The sequence below is a fragment of the Pleurodeles waltl genome, chromosome 1_1, assembly GCF_031143425.1.
Source record: "Pleurodeles waltl isolate 20211129_DDA chromosome 1_1, aPleWal1.hap1.20221129, whole genome shotgun sequence".
Classification (NCBI taxonomy): domain Eukaryota; kingdom Metazoa; phylum Chordata; class Amphibia; order Caudata; family Salamandridae; genus Pleurodeles; species Pleurodeles waltl.
The window spans coordinates 229,534,210-229,554,484 of record NC_090436.1 but is presented as its reverse complement, the minus strand read 5'-3'; the positions used below and the strand labels follow the sequence as shown (position 1 = coordinate 229,554,484).

The window sequence follows — 20,275 nt, the reverse complement described above, 5'->3', positions numbered from 1 at the left end:
GAGCATGGACTTTCAAAAACACTTAAAAAAAGCCATAAAACTACTGAGGAGGACTCCCCCATACAGCCAATAATGGAAGTATGGATGAAAGGCAAGCCAGGATTCATAGCCATAAAGAAACGGGCAGAAATTTAACAGCACCTCCTCTAAAACCTAAAAGGAAATTAGCCTTTCAGGAGGAATTGGACACTACACATCCTCCAGCTAAAGTGCCAAAAACAAAGGAAAGACCTTCTCCTACTTATTTTTCTTCTCCTCAGTCTCCTCCTCACTCTCCACACTTGCATATCTCTCCTCCTACCAGTTCTACACCAATGTATTCACCATCACATTCATTTGACTCGCAGCAAGACAATGTGGACCCATGGGATCTTTATGACCCAGACCCCATTTCTGACAATAATCCTGATTGCTATCCCTCTAAGCCCTCACCACCAGAGGATAGTACAGGCTACAATCAAGTGCTAGCTAGGGCGGCAGCATACCATAGTGTCACCATGCACACTGAACCAATGGAGGATGATTTTTTGTTTTATACACTCTCCTTCACGCATGCAGCATACTAGTCGCTCCCTATGCTCCCCGGTAAGCTAAAGCATGCTGATCAAATATTTAGTGAGCCTGTAAAAGAAAGAATAATTACTCCTAGAGTAGAAAATAAATACAAGCCATCTCCTTCTGATCCTGTCTATATTACTCAGCAACTCCCTCCAGACAGAGTGGTAGGCGCTGCCAGGCAGAGGGCAAACTCACAGTCGTCAGGTGATGCACCCCCACCAGACAAGGAGAGTAGGAAGTTTGATGCTGCAGGGAAGAGGGTGGCATCTCAGGCAGCCAACCAAGGGAGAATAGCCAACTCACAGGCGTTGTTGGCTAGATATGACAGGGCCCATTAGGACGAGATGAAAGATATAACTCAGCATCTCCCCAAGGAACAGCAAAAGAGGGCACAGCAGATAGTGGAAGAAGGGGAAGCCATCACCAACAATCTGATTAGGTCTACCTTAGACTCAGCAGATACAGTGGCCAGAAGCATCAGCACTGCTTTAACAATCAGGAGGCATGCATGGCTTAGGTCCTCAGGATTCAAACCTGAAATCCAACAGGCAGTGTTGAATATGCCATTCAACAAAAAAACTGCTTTTCGGCCCAAAGGTTGACACTGCAATACAAAAAGTGCGTAAGGATTCAGACACCGCAAAAGCGATGGGTGCACTATACACCACACAATACAGGGAATCCTTTCCCAAACCCCAGTTTAGAGGTGGATTTAGGGCTCAAACTGCAGAGGCATCCACTTCACAGCCAAAGCCGGTCGACCAACCTCAATACCAACGAGGTGGTTTTAAGAGCACATATAGAGGACAGTACCCCAGAGGCAGAGGAAAATATCAAACACCTAAACAAGCCTCACAACAAAGTAAACAGTGACTTGTTCCGTTCTCTTCCAGTTCACACCTCCCATATGGGAGGAAGACTGCAAAAATTCCACAACAAATGGCTAAACATTACCACAGAGCACTGGGTATTATCAATTATCTGCAATGGTTATTGCCTAGAATTGATACAAACTCCACCAAACATTCCACCAAAACCACACAAGCTATCCAGAGAGCATATCACTGTGTTACAAGAAGAAGTCAAATCTCTATTACTCAAACAAGCAATAGAACCTGTGCCACAAAATCAAGTAGGGACGGGAGCTTACTCACTGTATTTCCTCATTCCCAAAAAGGATGGCACCCTAAAGCCAATATTAGATCTCAGGACCCTCAATCTTTACATTCTGTCAGAACACTTTCATATGGTAACTCTCCAGGATGTTATCTCACTACTTCAAAAACACGATTTCATGGCAACATTAGACCTCAAAGATGCGTATTTTTTTCTTATACCTATCCGTCAGGCGCACAGAAAATATCTCAGGTTTGTCATTCCAGGAAAGCACTATCAGTTCAAGGTGTTACCCTTTGGAATAACAACAGCTCCAAGGGTATTCACAAAATGCCTAGCAGTAGTCGCAGCCTACCTAAGAAGACAACATATACATGTCTTTGCATATCTAGACAATTGGCTGATAAAATCAAACAGTCATTCGCAGTGTTAAAACCATGCGCATTATGTAATATAAACCCTGCACACTCTAGGGTTCTCAATAAATTAACAAAAGTCGCAACTACAGCCTGCGCAAATACAACAGTATTTAGAGGCAGTACTAAATACTCAAAAAGCGCTTGAAAGTCCAAATACGCAGAGAATACAAGCATTCCAAAATATTATAGCGCAGATACAGACAGGTCAACAGTACACTGTCAAATTTGTTATGAAAATGTTAGGAATAATGGGATCATATATTGCAGTTGTTACACATGCAAGACTAAACATGCGGCTCTTGCAACAGTGCCTTGCACAACAATGGTCAAAAGCACAGGGTCAACTTCACGATCTAGTGTTGATAGACCGCCAAACATACATGTCCCTTTAATGGTGGAATTCCACAAATCTAAACAAAGGGTGGCCATTTTAAGACCCTGTGCCTCAGACCATAATTAGAACAGATGCATCAATGATTGACTAAGGAGCTCACCTCAACAATCACAACATCCAAGGACAATGGGATGTCCAACACAGACAGCTACACATAAATCAGTTAGAGTTGTTAGCTGTCTCCCTAGTACTCACAGCTTTTCAGCCTCTTCTCATTCACAAGAATGTCCTGATCAAAACAGACAACATGACCACCATGTTTTACCTAAACAAACAGGGAGGAACACGTTCGTCCCAACTCTCCCTCCTAACTCAAAAAATGTGGAAATGGGCAATACACAACCAAATTCACTTGGTAGCACAATACATTCCAGGGATACACAACCAATTGGCAGATGTTCTCAGCAGAAATCATCAGTAAACACACGAGTGGGAGATTCACCTTCAAGTACTTCAAAAATACTTTCAACAATGGGGAACACCACACATAGATCTGTTCGCCACCAGCGAAAACGCAAAATGCCAAAACTTCGCATCCAGATACCCACATCCCCTATCCAAGGGCAATGCTGTATGGATCAATTGGTCAGGGATATTTGCTTACTCTTTTCCCCCTCTCCCACTCATTCCATTTTTGGTCAACAAGCTGCGTCAAAACAAACTCATACTCATACTTATAGCACCAACATGGGCATGTCAACCATGGTACACCACATTGCTAGACCTGTCAGTAGTATCACACATCAAACTCCCGAACAGATCAGACCTGTTGACACAAAACAAATAACAGATCAGAAACCCCAATGCAGCAATGCTGAATCTGGCAATTTGCCTCCTGAAATCTTAGAGTTTGGATATCTAAATCTTCCACCAGAATGTAGGGAAGTAATTAAACAGGCAAGAAAAACCTACCACCAGGCAGTGTAATGCTAACAAATGAAAAAGATTTGTTTTCTTCTGTCAAGCAAAACACATAACACCCTTAGACGTAACCATACAAGACATTGTAAGTTATTTACTCCACCTACAAAAAGCAAATTTAGCTTTTTCATCCATCAAGATACATCTCACAGCAATTTCTGCTTATTTGCAAAATAAACAAACCAAATCTCTATTTAGAGTGCCAGTCATCAAAGCTTTCATGGAGGGTCTAAAAGGAATCATACCTCCAAGAACGCCACCAGTACCCTCATGGAATCTTAAAATTGTACTCACACGACTCATGGGTCCACCCTTTGAACCCATGCACTCATGTCAGATTCAATTCCTAACTTGGAAAGTAGCATTTCTAGTGGCAATCACTTCATTACGGAGAGTTAGTGAAATACAAGCATTCACTATTGAGCAACCCTTTATACAAGTACACAAACATAAGGTTGTACTTCGCACAAATCCTAAATTTCTACCAAAACTCATCTCACCGTTTCATTTAAATCAAACAGTGGAACTTCCAGTCTTCTTCCCACAGCCAGACTCAGTGGCAGAAAGAGCCCTACATACATTAGATATTTAGAGAGCTTTAATGTATTACATCGACAGAACAAAATCACTTAGGAAAACTAAACAGTTGTTCGTCGCATTTCAAAAAACACCATACTGGTAATCCTATATCAAAACAAGGCATAGCCAGATGGATAGTGAAATGTATCCAAACTTGCTACCTAAAGGCTAAAAGACAGCTGTTAATTACACCAAAAGCGCACGCCACTAAGAAAAAAGGGGTAACAATGGCATTTCTAGGAAATATACCAATGACAGAAATCTGCAAAGCAGCCACTTGGTCAACACCTCATACATTTACCAAGCATTACTGTGTAGATGTGTTAGCAACACAACAGGCCACAGTAGGACAGGCTGTACTAAGAACACTGTTTCAAACAACTTCAACTCCTTCAGGCTGACCACCGCTTAGAGGAGGACAACTGCTTTGTAGTCTGTGCATAGCATGTGTATCTGCAGCTACACATGCCATCGAACTGAAAATGTCTCTTACCCAGTTTACATCTGTTCGTGGCATGTTCCGCAGATTCACATGCACCCTCCCTCCTCCCCGGGAGCCTGTAGCCGTTTGTTACATTTAAAATGTGTACATCTGTATATACATCTTTATTCCATTGCATGGACATCTCTTTCTTTACACTCTATCACTCCTACCTTACCCTCTGCGGGAAAACAATCTAGGATGGAGTCGATGCCCATGCGCAATGGAGCCGAAATGAAGGAGTCACTCGGTCCCGTGACTCTAAAAGACTCCTTCGAAGAAAAACAACTTGTAACACTCTGAGCTCAACACTAGATGGCAGGACCTCTGCCTAGCATGTGAATCTGCAGCGGATCATGCCACGAACAGATGTACACTGGGTAAGTGACATTTTCCATATATATATATATATGTTCGATGGCATGTGTATCTGCAGATACACATGCTGTGCATATCCCGCCATCTAGTGTTGGGCTCGGAGTGTTACAAGTTGTTTTTCTTCGAAGAAGTCTTTTCGAGTCACGAGATCGAGGGACTCCTCCCCTTTCGGCTCCATTGCGCATGGGCGTCGACTTCATCTTAGATTGTTTTCTTTCCGCCATCGGGTCAGGACGTGTTCCTCTTCGCTCCATGTTTCGGTTCGGAAAGTTAGTTAAATCTCGGAAAACTCGACTGTATTGTTTGCGTTCGGTATCGGGTTAGTTATAGCAGATCGACACAGAATAAAAGAAGAGCTCCGGTAGCCCTTCGGGGCTTCCATTCCCCAGCGGGGCCTAGTCGGCCCGACCGCATGCATCTTCAAGGTTCATGGAACGGACCCCATTCCGCTCTGCCCCGAATGCCACAATAAGTATCCTTACACAGACCAGCATTTGGTCTGTAATTTGTGTTTGTCACCCGAACACAAAGAGGATACCTGCGAGGCCTGTCGGGCATTTCGGTCAAAAAAGACGCTGCGGGACCGGAGAGCTCGAAGGCTTCAAATGGCGTCGACGCCATCAGGACACCACAACGTAGAAGAAGAGGACTTTCTCCATTCCAGACTTGGACTCAGATGAGGCCGAAAGTGAGCAGCTGGCGAAAACCGTGAGTAAAACTGCCCCGGTCAAAACTCACACCAAAATAATGAAAGCCCAGGGGACGCCACCTCCGCAGGCCATGGCTTAACCCGTAAACACGGTGACCAACCATCGGCACCGAAAAAGGGCACACACGTGTCGAAGACATCCGACTCCGGTCGAGATACTGGCACAGACCATACTCACACCGAGATTCTGGCCCCGACCAAACTCGATACCGGCTCCGACCAAAGTCGGCACCGAGAGATCGGCACCCCGAAACCGAAAAAGGTGGCTTCGGAGCCGAAAAAGACTGCGGAAAAAGTTTTGGTGCCGAAACACCCAGCCTCGGAGCCGAAACAGAGCTCATATTCCGAAGAACAAGGCCTTTCATCTCAAGTACAAGGCCATAAATTTGGACAAGAATTAGAGCTGGGAGAACCAGACTATACACAAAGAAGGCTCCATATTCAAAAAGACACAGGGAAAATAAGAACTCTTCTCCCTATTAAAATGAAAAGGAAACTTGCTTTCCAAGAAACAGATGAACAGCCAAAAGCAAAAGTGGCTAAAGAAAAAACTCCACCACGTTTTTCGCCACACCCATCGCCACAGCACTCACCGCAACTGTCAAGAATTGCAACACCCCCAATGATGCAATCTCCAACGCACACAGGGATGAGCCAGGATGACCCAGATGCATGAGATCTATACTATGCACCAGTATCTGACAAAAGTCCGGATTGCTACCCGGCAAGACCGTCACCACCAGAAGATAGTACTGCTTACATGCAGGTGGTGTCCAGAGCAGCTACTTTTCACAATGTAGCTCTGCATGCTGAACCTATTGAGGATGACTTTTTATTCAATTCTTTGTCATCAACACACAGCCAGTACTAGAGTCTGCCGATATAACCAGGGATGTTAAAACACGCAAAACAAGTGTTTCAAGACCCCGTCAAATGCAGAGCCATTACACCTAGGGTGGAAAAGAAGTACAAGCCTCCCCCTACGGACCCTGTGTACATCACGCAACAACTAACACCTGACTCAGTGGTAGTAGGTGCAGCCCGCAAAAGGGCAAACTCACAGACTTCTGGGGATGCACCACCACCCGACAAAGAAAGTTGAAAGTTTGATGCAGCGGGCAAAAGGGTTGCAGCACAGGCAGCCAATCAATGGCGCATTGCCAATTCACAGGCTTTATTGGCAAGATATGACAGGGCTCATTGGGATGAAATGCAGCATTTTATTGAACATCTTCCCAAGGAGTTTCAAAAGTGTGCACAGCAAGTGGTGGAAGAGGGCCAAAGTATCTCCAACAACCAGATACGATCGGCTATGGATGCAGCGGACACAGCCGCCAGAACTGTAAACACAGCGGTCACTATTCGGAGACACGCATGGCTACGCACCTCCGGATTTAAGCCAGAGATCCAGCAGGCTGTGCTTAATATGCCCTTTAATGGACAACAGTTGTTTGGGCCGGAGGTGGATACAGCTATAGAGAAGCTAAAGAAGGACACTGACACGGCCAGAGCCATGGGCGCGCTCTACTCCCCACAGAGCAGAGGCACCTTTAGGAAGCCACACTTTAGAGGGGGGTTTAAAGCCCAAAGCACAGAACCCTCAACCTCACAGGCCGGACCCACATACCAGGGCCAGTATCAAAGAGAAGGCTTCCGGGGACAATATAGAGGTGGACAGTTCCCTAAAACCAGAGGGAAATTCCAAAGCCCAAAGACCCCACAAACTAAACAGTGACTTCAATGTCACAAATCCCCAACACATAACACCAGTGGGGGGGAGACTCACAGATTATTACAAAAATTGGGAAGAAATATCTACGGACTTGTGGGTCCTAGCCATTATCCAACATGGTTATTGCATAGAATTCCTACAATTGCCACCGAATGTGACACACAACATGTCCCAACAGCACTTGGATCTATTACAACTAGAAGTCCAAGCGTTGTTACAAAAAGAGGCAATAGAACTAGTACCCAACCATCAGAAAGGAACAGGTGTTTACTCCCTGTATTTCCTAATACCAAAAAAGGACAAAACTCTAAGACCCATCTTAGATCTCAGAACACTAAATCTTTACATCAAATCAGATCACTTTCACATGGTAACACTTCAAGATGTGATTCCCTTGCTCAAACAACAAGACTACATGTCAACATTAGACCTCAAGGATGCTTACTTCCATATACCTATACATCCTTCACACAGGAAATACTTAAGGTTTGTAATCCAAGGAGTACATTACCAATTCAAAGTGTTACCATTCGGGATAACAACAGCACCAAGGGTATTTGCAAAATGCCTTGCAGTAGTAGCTGCACATATCAGAAGACAGCACATACACGTATTCCCGTATCTAGACGATTGGTTAATAAAAACCAACACTCAGAAACAGTGTCTTCAACACACAAAATAGGTCATAAAAACCCTTCACAAACTAGGGTTCTCAATAAACTTCCTAAAATCCCACTTACAACCATGTCAAATACAACAATACTTAGGAGCAACATTCAACACAAACAAAGGGATTGCCACTCCAAGTCCACAAAGGGTACAAGCATTCCAAAACGTAATACAAAGCATGCACCCAAACCAACAATATCAGGTAAAATTAGTGATGAAACTTCTAGGCATGATGTCTTCATGCATAGCCATTGTCCCAAACGCAAGATTACACATGCGGCCCTTACAGCACTGCCTAGCAACACAATGGACACAAGCACAGGGTCAACTTCAAGATCTAGTGTTGATAGACCGCCAAACACACACCTCCCTTCAATGGTGGAATCCTATAAATTTAAATCAAGGGCGGCCTTTCCAAGACCCAGTGCCTCAATACGTAATCACAACAGATGCTTCCATGGTAGGGTGGGGAGCACACCTCAACCAACACAGCATCCAGGGACACTCAGCAAAAACAACTTCATATAAATCAACTAGAACTACTAGCAGTGTTTCTAGCATTAAAAGCATTTCAACCACTAATAGCCCACAAACACATTCTTGTCAAAACAGACAACATGACAACAATGTATTATCTAAACAAACAGGGAGGGACACACTCATCACAGCTGTGTCTCTTAGCACAAAAAATTTGGCATTGGGCAATTCACAATCACATTAGCCTAATAGCGCAGTACATACCAGAAATTCAAAACCTGTTAGCCGACAATCTCAGTCGAGATCACCAACAGATCCACGAATGGGAAATTCATCCCCAGATACTACAATCCTACTTCCAAAACTGGGGAACACCGCAAATAGACCTATTCGCAACAAAAGAAAACGCAAAATGCCAAACCTTCACATCCAGGTACCCACACCCTCACTCCAAGGGCAATGCGTTATGGATAAGTTGGTCAGGGATATTTGCTTACGCTTTTCCCCCCCTCTCTCTCACTCCTTCCGTATCTAGTAAACAAATTGAGTCAAAACAAACTCAAACTAATACTAGTAGCACCAACTTGGGCACGCCAACCATGGTACACAACACTACTAGACCTGTCAGTAGTGCCTCATATCAAGCTACCAAACAGACCAGACCTGTTAACTTAACACAAACAACAGATCAGACACCCGAATCCAGCATTGCTCAATTTAGCAATCTGGCTCCTGAAGTCTTAGAATTTGGACATCTAAACCTTACACAAGAATGCATGGAGGTCATCAAACAGGTTAGAAAACCTACTACAAGACATTGCTACGCAAATAAATGGAAACGATTTGTTTATTACTGTCATAATAATCAAATTCAACTATTACACTCGTCCACAGAAAACATTGTAAGCTACTTACTACACTTACAAAAGTCTAAGTTAGCTTTTTCATCCATTAAAATACATCTCAGTGCAATTTCTGCCTATCTACAAATTACACATTCTACATCACTATTTAGAATCCCAGTCATAAAAGCGTTATGGAGGGTCTAAAAAGAATCATTCCCCCAAGAACACCACCAGTTCCTTCGTGGATCCTCAATATTCTGTTAACACGACTCATGGGTCCACCATTTGAACCCATGCACTCTTGTGAGATGCAATACTTAACATGGAAAGTAGCCTTCCTAATAGCTATCACATCTCTTAGAAGAGTAAGTGAAATACAAGCCTTTACCATACAGGAACCCTTTATACAAATACACAAACATAAAGTGGTTCTACGCACAAATCCCAGATTTTTACCAAAAGTTATATCACCGTTCCACTTAAATCCAACAGTGGAACTCCAAGTATTTTTTCCAGATCCAGACTCTGTAGCTGAAAGAGCATTACATACATTAGACATAAAAGGAGCACTAATGTATTACCTTGATAGAACCAAACAATTTAGCAAAACAATTGTTTGTAGCTTTTCAAAAACCTCATGCAGGAAATCCAATATCCAAACAAGGCATTGCCAGATGGATAGTGAAATGTATTCAAACCTGTTATATTAAAGCAAAAAGAGAACTGCCTATTACAGTAAAGGCACACTCCACTAGAAAGAAAGGCGCCACCATGGCCTTTCTAGGAAATATACCAATGACAGAAACCTGTAAGGCAGCCACATGGTCTACGCCTCATACATTCACTAAACATAACTGTGTGGCTGTGTTAACAACACAACAAGCCACAGTAGGACAGGCAGTATTACGAACATTATTTCAAACAACTTCAACTCCTACAGGCTAAACCACCGCTTTTGGGGAGATAACTGCTTACTAGTCTATGCACAGCATGTGTATCTGCAGCTACACATGCCATCAAACAGAAAATGTCACTTACCCAGTGTACATCTGTTCGTGGCATGAGACGCTGCAGATTCACATGCGCCCTCCCACCTCCCCGGGAGCCTGTAGCCGTTATAAGTTAATAAAAATAAACTTGTACATTTGTAAATTTGTAAATATATATATCACTTTTAGTCACATTATGTACATACATACTTACTCCATTGCATGGGCACTATTACTATATACACAACTCCTACCTCACCCTCTGCGGGGAAAACAATCTAAGATGGAGTCGACGCCCATGCGCAATGGAGCCGAAAGGGGAGGAGTCCCTCGATCTCGTGACTCGAAAAGACTTCTTCGAAGAAAAACAACTTGTAACACTCCGAGCCCAACACTAGATGGCGGGATATGCACAGGATGTGTATCTGCAGCGTCTCATGCCACGAACAGATGTACACTGGGTAAGTGACATTTTCCATATATATATGTGTGTGTGTGTTCGATGGCATGTGTAGCTGCAGATACACATACTATGCATTATTCCGCCATCTAGTGTTGGGCCCGGAGTGTTACAAGTATTAGTTTATTTTCATATCTGGTTTGCTACATGTTGTTGCGTCTGTCATGTTGGTTTCACCCTTTTGCCTCAAAAGCACAAAAAAAGTGGGTGGAAACTTCTTATGGCTCCAGTGACATCACATGGAGTTGCGTGCGGAGCCATGCTATTGTGATGTCCTTATCTACGTGGGAGAGCTATGGAGAAAGGTTTCTGTAGAATGGTACCTCATAGGGATATTCAAAAGGTGAGGAATCCATAGGTAGATACTGAATGCACCAGAAAAAGTGTTAAGTAAGATAAGTAACTTGTTCTTTGGGTTTATAGTGTTTCTTTATTTCTTTTTGATATCTCTCTTCGCTGTATATTGTGTTTAATGTTCTTTTTTGCATCAGTAGTTCCTCATTTCCCCATAAAACAGGGATCACTACACAAAGGTTTAGTTCCAGTTCCAGAATATCTTTTTTTCTAGCAGGAATGAATATCACCACATTCCCAAATCATGTGATGCACTGTTCCCCTTTCTTCCTTCTCACTGAAACTTTGGTTTTGAGATTAGACCCATCCTAAATAGCTTGACACATTGTAATAGTATTACCTGTAAACTAGATTGCGTGGCAATCTCCGTGTGATAAACCATTTATTATTCCAATGCTGCTGGTGTAAATCGTAGCCATAGCTTTTTCTGTCAGTTTTTGTTTTTCCATGACTATTTGGAGTTTTGACTCTACTTTTAAGAAACAAGTAGAAGACACATGTATTCATTTGCATAAAGCATTTTACTAAAGGTGCCATACGTTAAAATCAAAAGAGGTTGGATTTGCGCAATCCTGTCTGAACTAATTTTATTGAAAATGGGGAACTTTGACAAAACACACATTTGTTTGTTTTTATAGGAATACAATCTAAAGTATGTTGAATTGATGGAAGAGCAACTTAATGAAGCACTCACAACGTATCGCAAGCCTGTTGATGGTGACAATTATGTTCGCCGAAGCAACCAAAGGTATTTTAAATGTGTTAAATTCTTTCTGATATACACAATACTTTGGTTTAGTTTTTTTTTACAAATGCTTTGCCTAGTGTTTTCCCTTACAATCTAAATCATTTTGTTTTTGCACCAGATTACAGCGGCCACATGTCTACTTATCAGTTCACTTGTATGGTCAACTTGTGCATCATAAAACTGGCTGTCATTTGTTGGAGGTACAGGTGGGTGATTCTGGGCATTATTACTTTACGATCAAAATAAATATTGGTGTACATAATTAGGCAATAATATGTGACACATTATAAAAGTGAGACCACTGCAGTTAGTCTTGAATGTGATATCCTAAAGATTTAGGTTTGGATTGTGAATACGTACTGGTCTGCAAGCTGGTTTCAGTAGTGGCAATTGAGGACAAAGACATTTGAGTAAATCAGTTTTTGCACTGATAGGAAATGTAATGTGGCATACTTTATGAAGTAATTTCATAAACCTGCATGCTATTCTTTACATTAAAATATAGTGTCTTGCCATTCAGCTGTAGGCAGTTGCAACTACCCCTTAGGCATCCTTTCTTCATATCCTTAAACATAGTTTTGCATCGTCAGCATTTTCTGAATTTACTTGGTGTGCATTATTCCTCAATCCAGTGGACGTGGACCACACATTTACCTCAACCTTAGATGGAGGTGCGAAGACTGGTATCAAGCCTGGCACAGGAAACCTGGAGGTGGGCCATCCAAAGAAAGATAACACTAACATTAATTCACCTTCCAGGAGTGGTCAACATGGAAGTGGGCAAGCTCAGCAGGGAAGCAACCAATGCCCACAAATGTGAACTAAGCCAGAGAGTTGTCGAAAGACTGTTTTAGGTGTGGGGGACACCAGAGGTAGACCTGTTGGCATCACTGCAGAATGTAAAATGCCAAAACTTCGTGGCCAGGCTCCCACACCCCCACTCCCAGTGGAATGCTGTATTGATAGACTGGTCAGAGTAACTTGCAAACTCTCTTTCACCAAGCCCACTAATACTGTTAGCAATAAACAAATGCATACAGTTGCACATGACAGTAATCCTGATTAGTCCCCAATGGGTGAGACAGACATGTTTTTAAAGCCTAATAGGATTGGCTCAGAAAAACATACAAAGACTGTCATTTTTACACAACCTGGTATCGAGGCAGAAGGAAGAGTCCTTCACCCAGAGCCCAACACTGTCAATTCAGTGACATGGCTACTAAAGACCTAGAATTTGGGCATTTAGGTCTTCTGGATGGAGCTATGGAAATCCAGTGGGAAGCATGAAGGCCAACTACAAGAAAATTCTACACCGTCAAATTGGAAAAGTATGCAAGGTGGTGCCAAAGGTCTGTCCTGGTCAAAAAAGAGGACACTCCAGTCATAAGATAGCCAACTCATCTCCTAGAAAACAAACTGACTTACGCCTCGCTGAAGGTTCACTTGGCAGCTATAGTAGCTCACACACAGGGTCGCATAGGCAGATGTTTTTTTCATTACACCAATGGCCAAGGATCCTGGAAGGGACTAAGAGAATAGCCCTACCAAGATGCACAGTCTTCCTTACTGTAATGACATCACTATGCAGGGTATGCAAATTACAAGTACTTATCACTAAGGAACCATACTTGCAAATACACAAGGACAGGGTAGTCATGAGAAGCAACCCATGTTTTGCACCAAAGGTCATATTAAACTTTCACATGTATCCAACTATCCAGATAACAGGTTTCTTCCTGGAGCCAAAGACTAAAGCTTAAGGGGCCTTGCACATGCTAGATGTACAAAGGGCAGTGATGTGCTGCCTAGAAAGAACAAATGCAGTGAGGAAAGGAAGGCAGTTCTTTGTATTGTTAGCTTATGAGATCAAGGGAGTACCTGTAACAAAGGGCACCATCTCAAGATGGATAGCCAGTACAATTGTGTCATAAGGAGTCATACATGCAACTGAAAACAAAGACCAGAGTGCACTCATCAAGGAAGAAAGGAGCCACCCTAGTCTTCCTAGCAAACTTTCCATTACGTGACATATGCATGACAGCTAACTGGTCATTAGTCCACACGTTATTGTGTGTATATATTTGAATAGGTAGAAAATCACAGATGGGACAGAATGTACTAAAGCATTTGTTTGTAAGTTCAAGCTTGTTTCAAGCACCCTTAATTAACAGAGATTCCACTGTAAAGTCAATGCACAGAACGTGAATCCAGAAAAGTTGTATTCTGCAAAACCAAATGGTTACTTACTAGTAGGGGTAGTTTTGCAGCTCGAATAATTTTCTGGATTCACATGCGATCCACCCACATTCCCAGTAAATGAGGTGGAAAAGAGCAACCAAGGACAAGGGAAAAGATACAAGACAAACCTTAAAAATAAGCCTCAAAAAAGCCAGTTTAAAGTAAAATGAAGAACCAAGTCACTGGGAGAAAAAGAATCTGAAGATGGCAGCCACGCACAGAGGCTTCAGGGACGGATTCTCATGTCAGGATACGAATAGTCAAGGCACAAATGGTAATAGATAACACACAGGAACAAAAAAAGAAAGAGGACTACAAGAGAAGAATTCCGAATCCAAACACTAGGTTTCAGAATAATGCACAATATGTGAATCCAGAACATTCTTCAAGCTGCAAAAATACTCCTACTGATAAGTAACAATTTTGTTAAGGATATAAAGCATCACAAAGCTGAGTGGCATTTACAATATCACAACATAGTTTGACTAATTCAGTCTAACTCAAGACTGCAGCCTGGTACTCATATTAAAGACTTTCGTTCTTGCTTACTGATGGATACATTTCAAGACCACAAAGTTTGTCCATCGTTGATTAAGAACACAAGTGCACTGATGTTTCCCTTCTAGGCTCGGTGATAACTGCCACATTTCTTGTCTCCTTTACTAAAACTCTGTGTATAGTTCTGGATGTTTGATATAGGACTATTTTATACCTTCATGTAAAGGGCAGTCTCAAAACCAACTATGGCCATTTTTTCAACTGTGGAATCAAAGTGTGCTGTTCTGCAAGTGAATCTGTTTGTGATAACAACCGAAAGCCAGTTTAATTTGTGAGTGTCCATGTAGTTTTATGCAGGATAGCAACATAGGTGTTGTGCTACAAATTTGATGAGGAAATATGGAGGTGCTAATTTATTAGTATGAAAATAAATTGGTGTAACTGAACAGTTGTCTGAAGAGTTTTTTTTTTTTTTTAACATGGACTGCACCTCGTGAATTCGAAAAATACATTTTACTTATAATTAGTTTAATATTTTTTGCTTCTGTTTCCTTTGTTTTCTCTTTATTTTGAATTATTTCTCTTTCCAATGTGTATGTTTTAATGTTTATTGGGATGTTTCCCTTTCTATGTTTTTGCATTTCCTTTTTTCATTTTAATTTGTCAATTTTGTCTGTCGGTTACAAAATCCACAGCAGTTTGGCTGAAAAGGTGACAGACAATAGATTATATAAACAGATGACCGTGGGAAAATCATTTTCTTAGGAGTGGAGCATTTTAATACATTGCACTCCGTCCTGCTTTCCTTGAGGTGTAGTCCCTTTGTTTAATCTTGTCTGCTATTTGGCATACAGCATCTTTATTACCTTAAGTAGTTAGGAGAGGACTCGGGGGTAAATGGCTTGTTTATCCCCTTGTAGTTTGCCCACTGAACCCATATCTTGCTTGCCTCCCTTAATATCATATCATATATTCATTCTTGCCACATCTCATCTCACCACCATGAAGTACAGATTACCGAGGGTGGGGGGGGGGGGGGGAATGGTCTCACTTCACACACTCCAAGGAGACATCAATTCACCTAGATAAGCAAAACGATCTGCCCCCCTTGGGGAGCATGTCAAGTGTTGAAAAACAAAGAACAAGGCAACAGGATTTTTCAATCTATGCTCCCATGAAATTGAGCAACATCCCTGTATCCATTAGGACCACCTCAAGGCTGCGCTGAGGGTGTGTTTAGTGTGCCTACTTATGTTCTCCCCCCCCCCCCCCCCCCCCCCCCAGTGCTCTACAAACCCCCCCTGGTCTGCCCCCTGAGGACGCAGGTACTTACCTGCTGGCAGACTGGAACTGGAGCACCCCTATTCTGCATAGGCGCCTATGTGTTTTGGGCACCTCTTTGACCTCTGCACCTGATCGGCCCTGAGCTGCTGGTGTGGTAACTTTGGGGTTGCCTTGAACCCCCAACTGTGGGCTGCCTATGCCCCAGAACTGGGACTTGTAAGTGTTTTACTTACCTCCTAATCTAACCTTTACTTACCTCCCCCAGGAACTGTTGATTTTTGCACTGTGTCCACCTTGAAAATAGCTTATTGCCATTTTTACAAAGACTGTACATTATATTGTTTTCATTCAAAGTTCCTTAAGTATCGAAGTGAATCACCTTACATTTAAAGTGTTTAATGTAAATCTTGAACTTGTGGTTCTTAAAATAAACTAAGAAAATATATTTGTCAATATAAAAACCTGTTGGCCTGGAGTAAGTCTTTGAGTGTGTGTTCCTCATTTATTGCCTGTGTATGTACAACAAATGCTTAACACTACCCTCTGATAAGCCTACTGCTCGACCACACTACCACAAAATAGAGCATTAGAATTATCTACTTTTGCCACTATCTTTCCTCTAAGGGGAACCCTTGGACTCTGTGCACACTATTTCTTACTTTGAAATAGTATATACAGAGCCAACTTCCTACAATGATGACCTAGGAAAGGCTTTTAATATGAGTGGACATTAATAGTGAAAGTATGTATGTCTGTAGTGATTACTTAAATGACTGTGTATTTCACTGTATCATATACTGTGGATAATCCCTACACCTAAATACACTGTTGCCACAGTTAGCCCTAGAGACTCAGTTGATGCATATTAACCATTCATTTGCACACAGTGTGGCCAATAGCTAGTAATTCAGCCTGGTCCTGGGAGAGGAGAGGATGGGAACGGGATCTGCATATGCTAATTACATTTCATACTGCACTGGGTCTTGCAAAACTCAACCCACAGAAACAAAGGATAGCCATATCTCTGGAGCCTGTCACAGGAGGGGATGTCCTTTAACTTTTTCCAGGCTGCTGTGGCAGTTAGGGACAGGGCTTAGACTTTGTGGTGTTTCAGTTGGCCAATCAACTGCACCATCTTGGAAATTTCCTAAATGGTGTGCAGAAGGTTTATGGCAGGTGGTGTGTCAATGTTTCACTCTAGGATTGGGCAAACATGCCTAGCATCTAGAACTTTGCACCCCACTTAAAACCCACTGCACAAGGGAGAGACCCTTGAGATCATTCTGAACCTGGGGATAACAATGCCCACATGGAAGAGAGAAGACATATGACTCCCTACTGCACCGAAAAATTCAAGGACGCATGACTTACATTGGCACTGGACTTCCCATATACTTCTGAGGTACAGACCTGCACAGACCTCTAGAGTTTGTACCTAAGCCAGGCAGAACCCACCAATGTAGTTAGGATAAAGGAGCTACACACCCAAGATAACCCCTGCTCACCCCCTTCAGAGCTTGGAATGAGCAGTCAGGCTTATCCCAGGGGCAATGAATAAATCATCTGCACAACGCACACGAGACATGTGACCAAATAAACACATCACAAAGGAAACACAACTACAAGTTATATAAAAATAAACTGTATTACACAAAACATCCTTAGACCAAATATGACATGTCAGTAATGCCTTGCTTCCCAAGCAGTTGTCAGAGCATCACATCTTACTAGTATTCTGCGAAAATAAACAGTAGTCAGGTAAACATATAGGTTACAGGTATAGTGCAAAAATAGCAGTACTCGGGTTGTCATCACAAAACAGAATGCACATGTCCTCATAAATGCACAGAGTGAATGCCAAGTCATGATCATGAATGCACCTAGGAGAGAAACCCCTTCCAATGGCATAAGTCATACAAAATACCACCAACTTAGATGCACATAAAATGATACATTCCCATCTGGCGCACCTGTCAGGCACCAAAAATGCACAGTTCATGTAAAACATTACCAAGGCAACATTATTGCACATGCCATTCGGCCCCTAAAACAGTATTCTGGGTTCCTGTCTGCGGAAGCAACCTAAAACATCACAGGTCTGGAGTACGGGGCGCTGATACTCTTATTAGCCACAACGGGAAGAGCAAACTAGTATCCTTCTCATTACTCCCGCGGTGCATATTGCTGTAGATGGGAGCTGGTCTCCTGTTGTCCTGTTGTACGCCCCTACCTGGGAGGCACAAGTGGTGAGCAGCTACCACATGAAGTCGAATGGGGGATGCGGTCTTGCGGGTCCCCCTGCAGAGACTGTCTCCTCCAAGTCTCGGCAAAGAGGAGAAGCCCGATCTCCCACCAGGTGCGAGGCGGCAGGACCTCGCAGCACGAGAGGCGAGCACCGGTGTCGAGCTCAGGAAGTTGTCGTCTTCCTTGGCAGTCAGGGCGCCTCCCCTGGAATGCCAACTCCCGCACAAGAATGGGGGCTCTTCCTCTCCTGCAGCCCCTCGGCGGGAGGTCAAGGCGTCTCCGTCGGGCCACCAGGCCATCCTATCGTCAGCGGCAGTTGAGTCGCTCTCCGGGGCCCAGGGACAGTTGTACTTTTTTGGGCAGAGGGCCTTATGTCATGCTGGCACATGTGGGCTATAAATCTGGGTCCAGTGGGGTTGCAATCTTGATTCGTAGGTCCCCCCCACCCCCTTCCGCATCACCCGTCGATGAACAGGCGCAGAAGGCAGACATGTGGGAGTGAAAGGGTTCTGGGGGTGGAGAGAGATATTGCTGTTAAGCACATACCCCCTGCCTAGGCTCCAGGCCCGCCTGTTGGAGACATTGGCGAGGATCTTGCTGGGAGTAAATTCCCTGCTTTATGTTTTGGAAGGAGATTTCAATGATGTGATGGTGGCGGATATGGATTGATCTTCCCTGGGGCTGTCGGACATGTGGAGATGTGCCCATCCTGTGGATAGAAGGTATTTTTATTACTCAGGGGCCCATAAGGTGTTCTCTAGATTGGACTACATTTTTATCCCTGCAGGAGAAGTGAGCACTATACACCAGGCGGAGCACCAAGTGTGAGGTCTGTCTGACCACTTCCCTGTGGTGATAAGTATAGGAAGTTGAGTGGCAAGGGACAGGTGATGGAGGCTGGGAAGCTGGCCCCTCCAAGATCGTGAAGGGGCTTCGGATTGACACTGAACTATATTTTAGAGAAAATGTGGGCTCAGTCGGGTCTGCAGTGGTGATATGGGAGGCATATAAGACAGTGCTACGTGATTGTGCCCAGAATTTAGTAGCTCAGAAGCGAAGGAGGGAGAGAGAAACCTTGAGTAAATTGGAACATCAGCTGCTGGCACTTGATGATTCCCTGGGACAGTTGCCATTTCTTTCTGCACTTCACCACCTGGAGCTAGCGAGAGCTGAATACCTGAAACTGCAGAGAGAGAGATGCTAAGAGTCAGTTGTGTGCTGTCCAGTATAGACTATGAGGCTGGTGACTAGGCCAGGAAGCTCTTTGCTTGGCTTGGGAAAAGGGAGACGGAAGCAAGATGGGTTTGGGAGGTAGAGACCTAGGAAGAGGTTAGAGTGTCCTCAGATAAAGACATTGTGGAGACTTTTGCCAGCTATTATAGTGATTTTTATAGGGCAAGGCCGCTGGAAGAGGCTGGCCGGATTGCTGAATACTCAAAGAATATATTTGTGCCTGTCCTGGATGTAGAGACCCAGGCAGAGCTGGAAGGAGATATTACCATGGAGGAGGTCACAGTTGCTTTGAAACAGCTCCGACCGGGTAAAGTCACTGGACCTCACGGATTCCCAGCTGAGCTATTCAAGAGCGTGTGTGGTATTCTAGCTCCCCCTCTGTTAAATATGTTTCTGTAGGCCCGGGGACTGGGAGTTCTCACTCCTGATTTAAGAAGGGCTGAAATAGTTGTCATACAAAAGGAAGGAAGGCCTAGATGGCCGTGTCCATCTTACAGACCGATCGCCCTCCTTAATGTGGAGGTGAAAGTTTTGGTCACGGTATTAGCAACTCGCCTTCATGGCGTTATCTCACCCCTAGTTCATACGGACCAGTCTGGCTTTTTGACGAGACGGTCTACAAGGCACAATTGGAGGAGACCACATGACTGTCTCGCCCGCTACGCTCATACCATACTGGACCGCCCAGTCCCTACTTATTTTCAGCTCTTGATGCTGAGAAAGCATTTGATGCAGTGGACTGGCCTTTCCTGGAAGCGACAATAGAACAATTTGGAATTGGATTTGGCCCTTGTAGGAAGTTGGCTCGTTATATACTATCTCAAAGTGAGAGATAGTGTGCACAGAGACCAAGGGTTCTCCTTAGAGGTCGATAGTGGCAGAATTAGATAATACCAATGCTCTATCTTGTGGTAGTGTGGTCGAGCAGTAGGCTTATCAGAGGGTAGCG

General features: G+C 43.5%; 1 protein-coding gene across 2 annotated transcripts in view; it reads left to right on the top strand.

Annotated features, from left to right (window-relative positions):
* Nucleotides 1–20,275, top strand: part of RICTOR (RPTOR independent companion of MTOR complex 2) — a 1,007,050-nt gene that overhangs the window by 566,400 nt on the left and 420,375 nt on the right. For both annotated transcript variants that reach the window (XM_069221337.1, XM_069221336.1), the window contains exons 26-27: nucleotides 11,720–11,829; nucleotides 11,948–12,035. In XM_069221337.1, coding sequence (XP_069077438.1) covers nucleotides 11,720–11,829; nucleotides 11,948–12,035 — 198 coding nt within the window. The remainder of the gene's footprint in view (nucleotides 1–11,719; nucleotides 11,830–11,947; nucleotides 12,036–20,275) is intronic.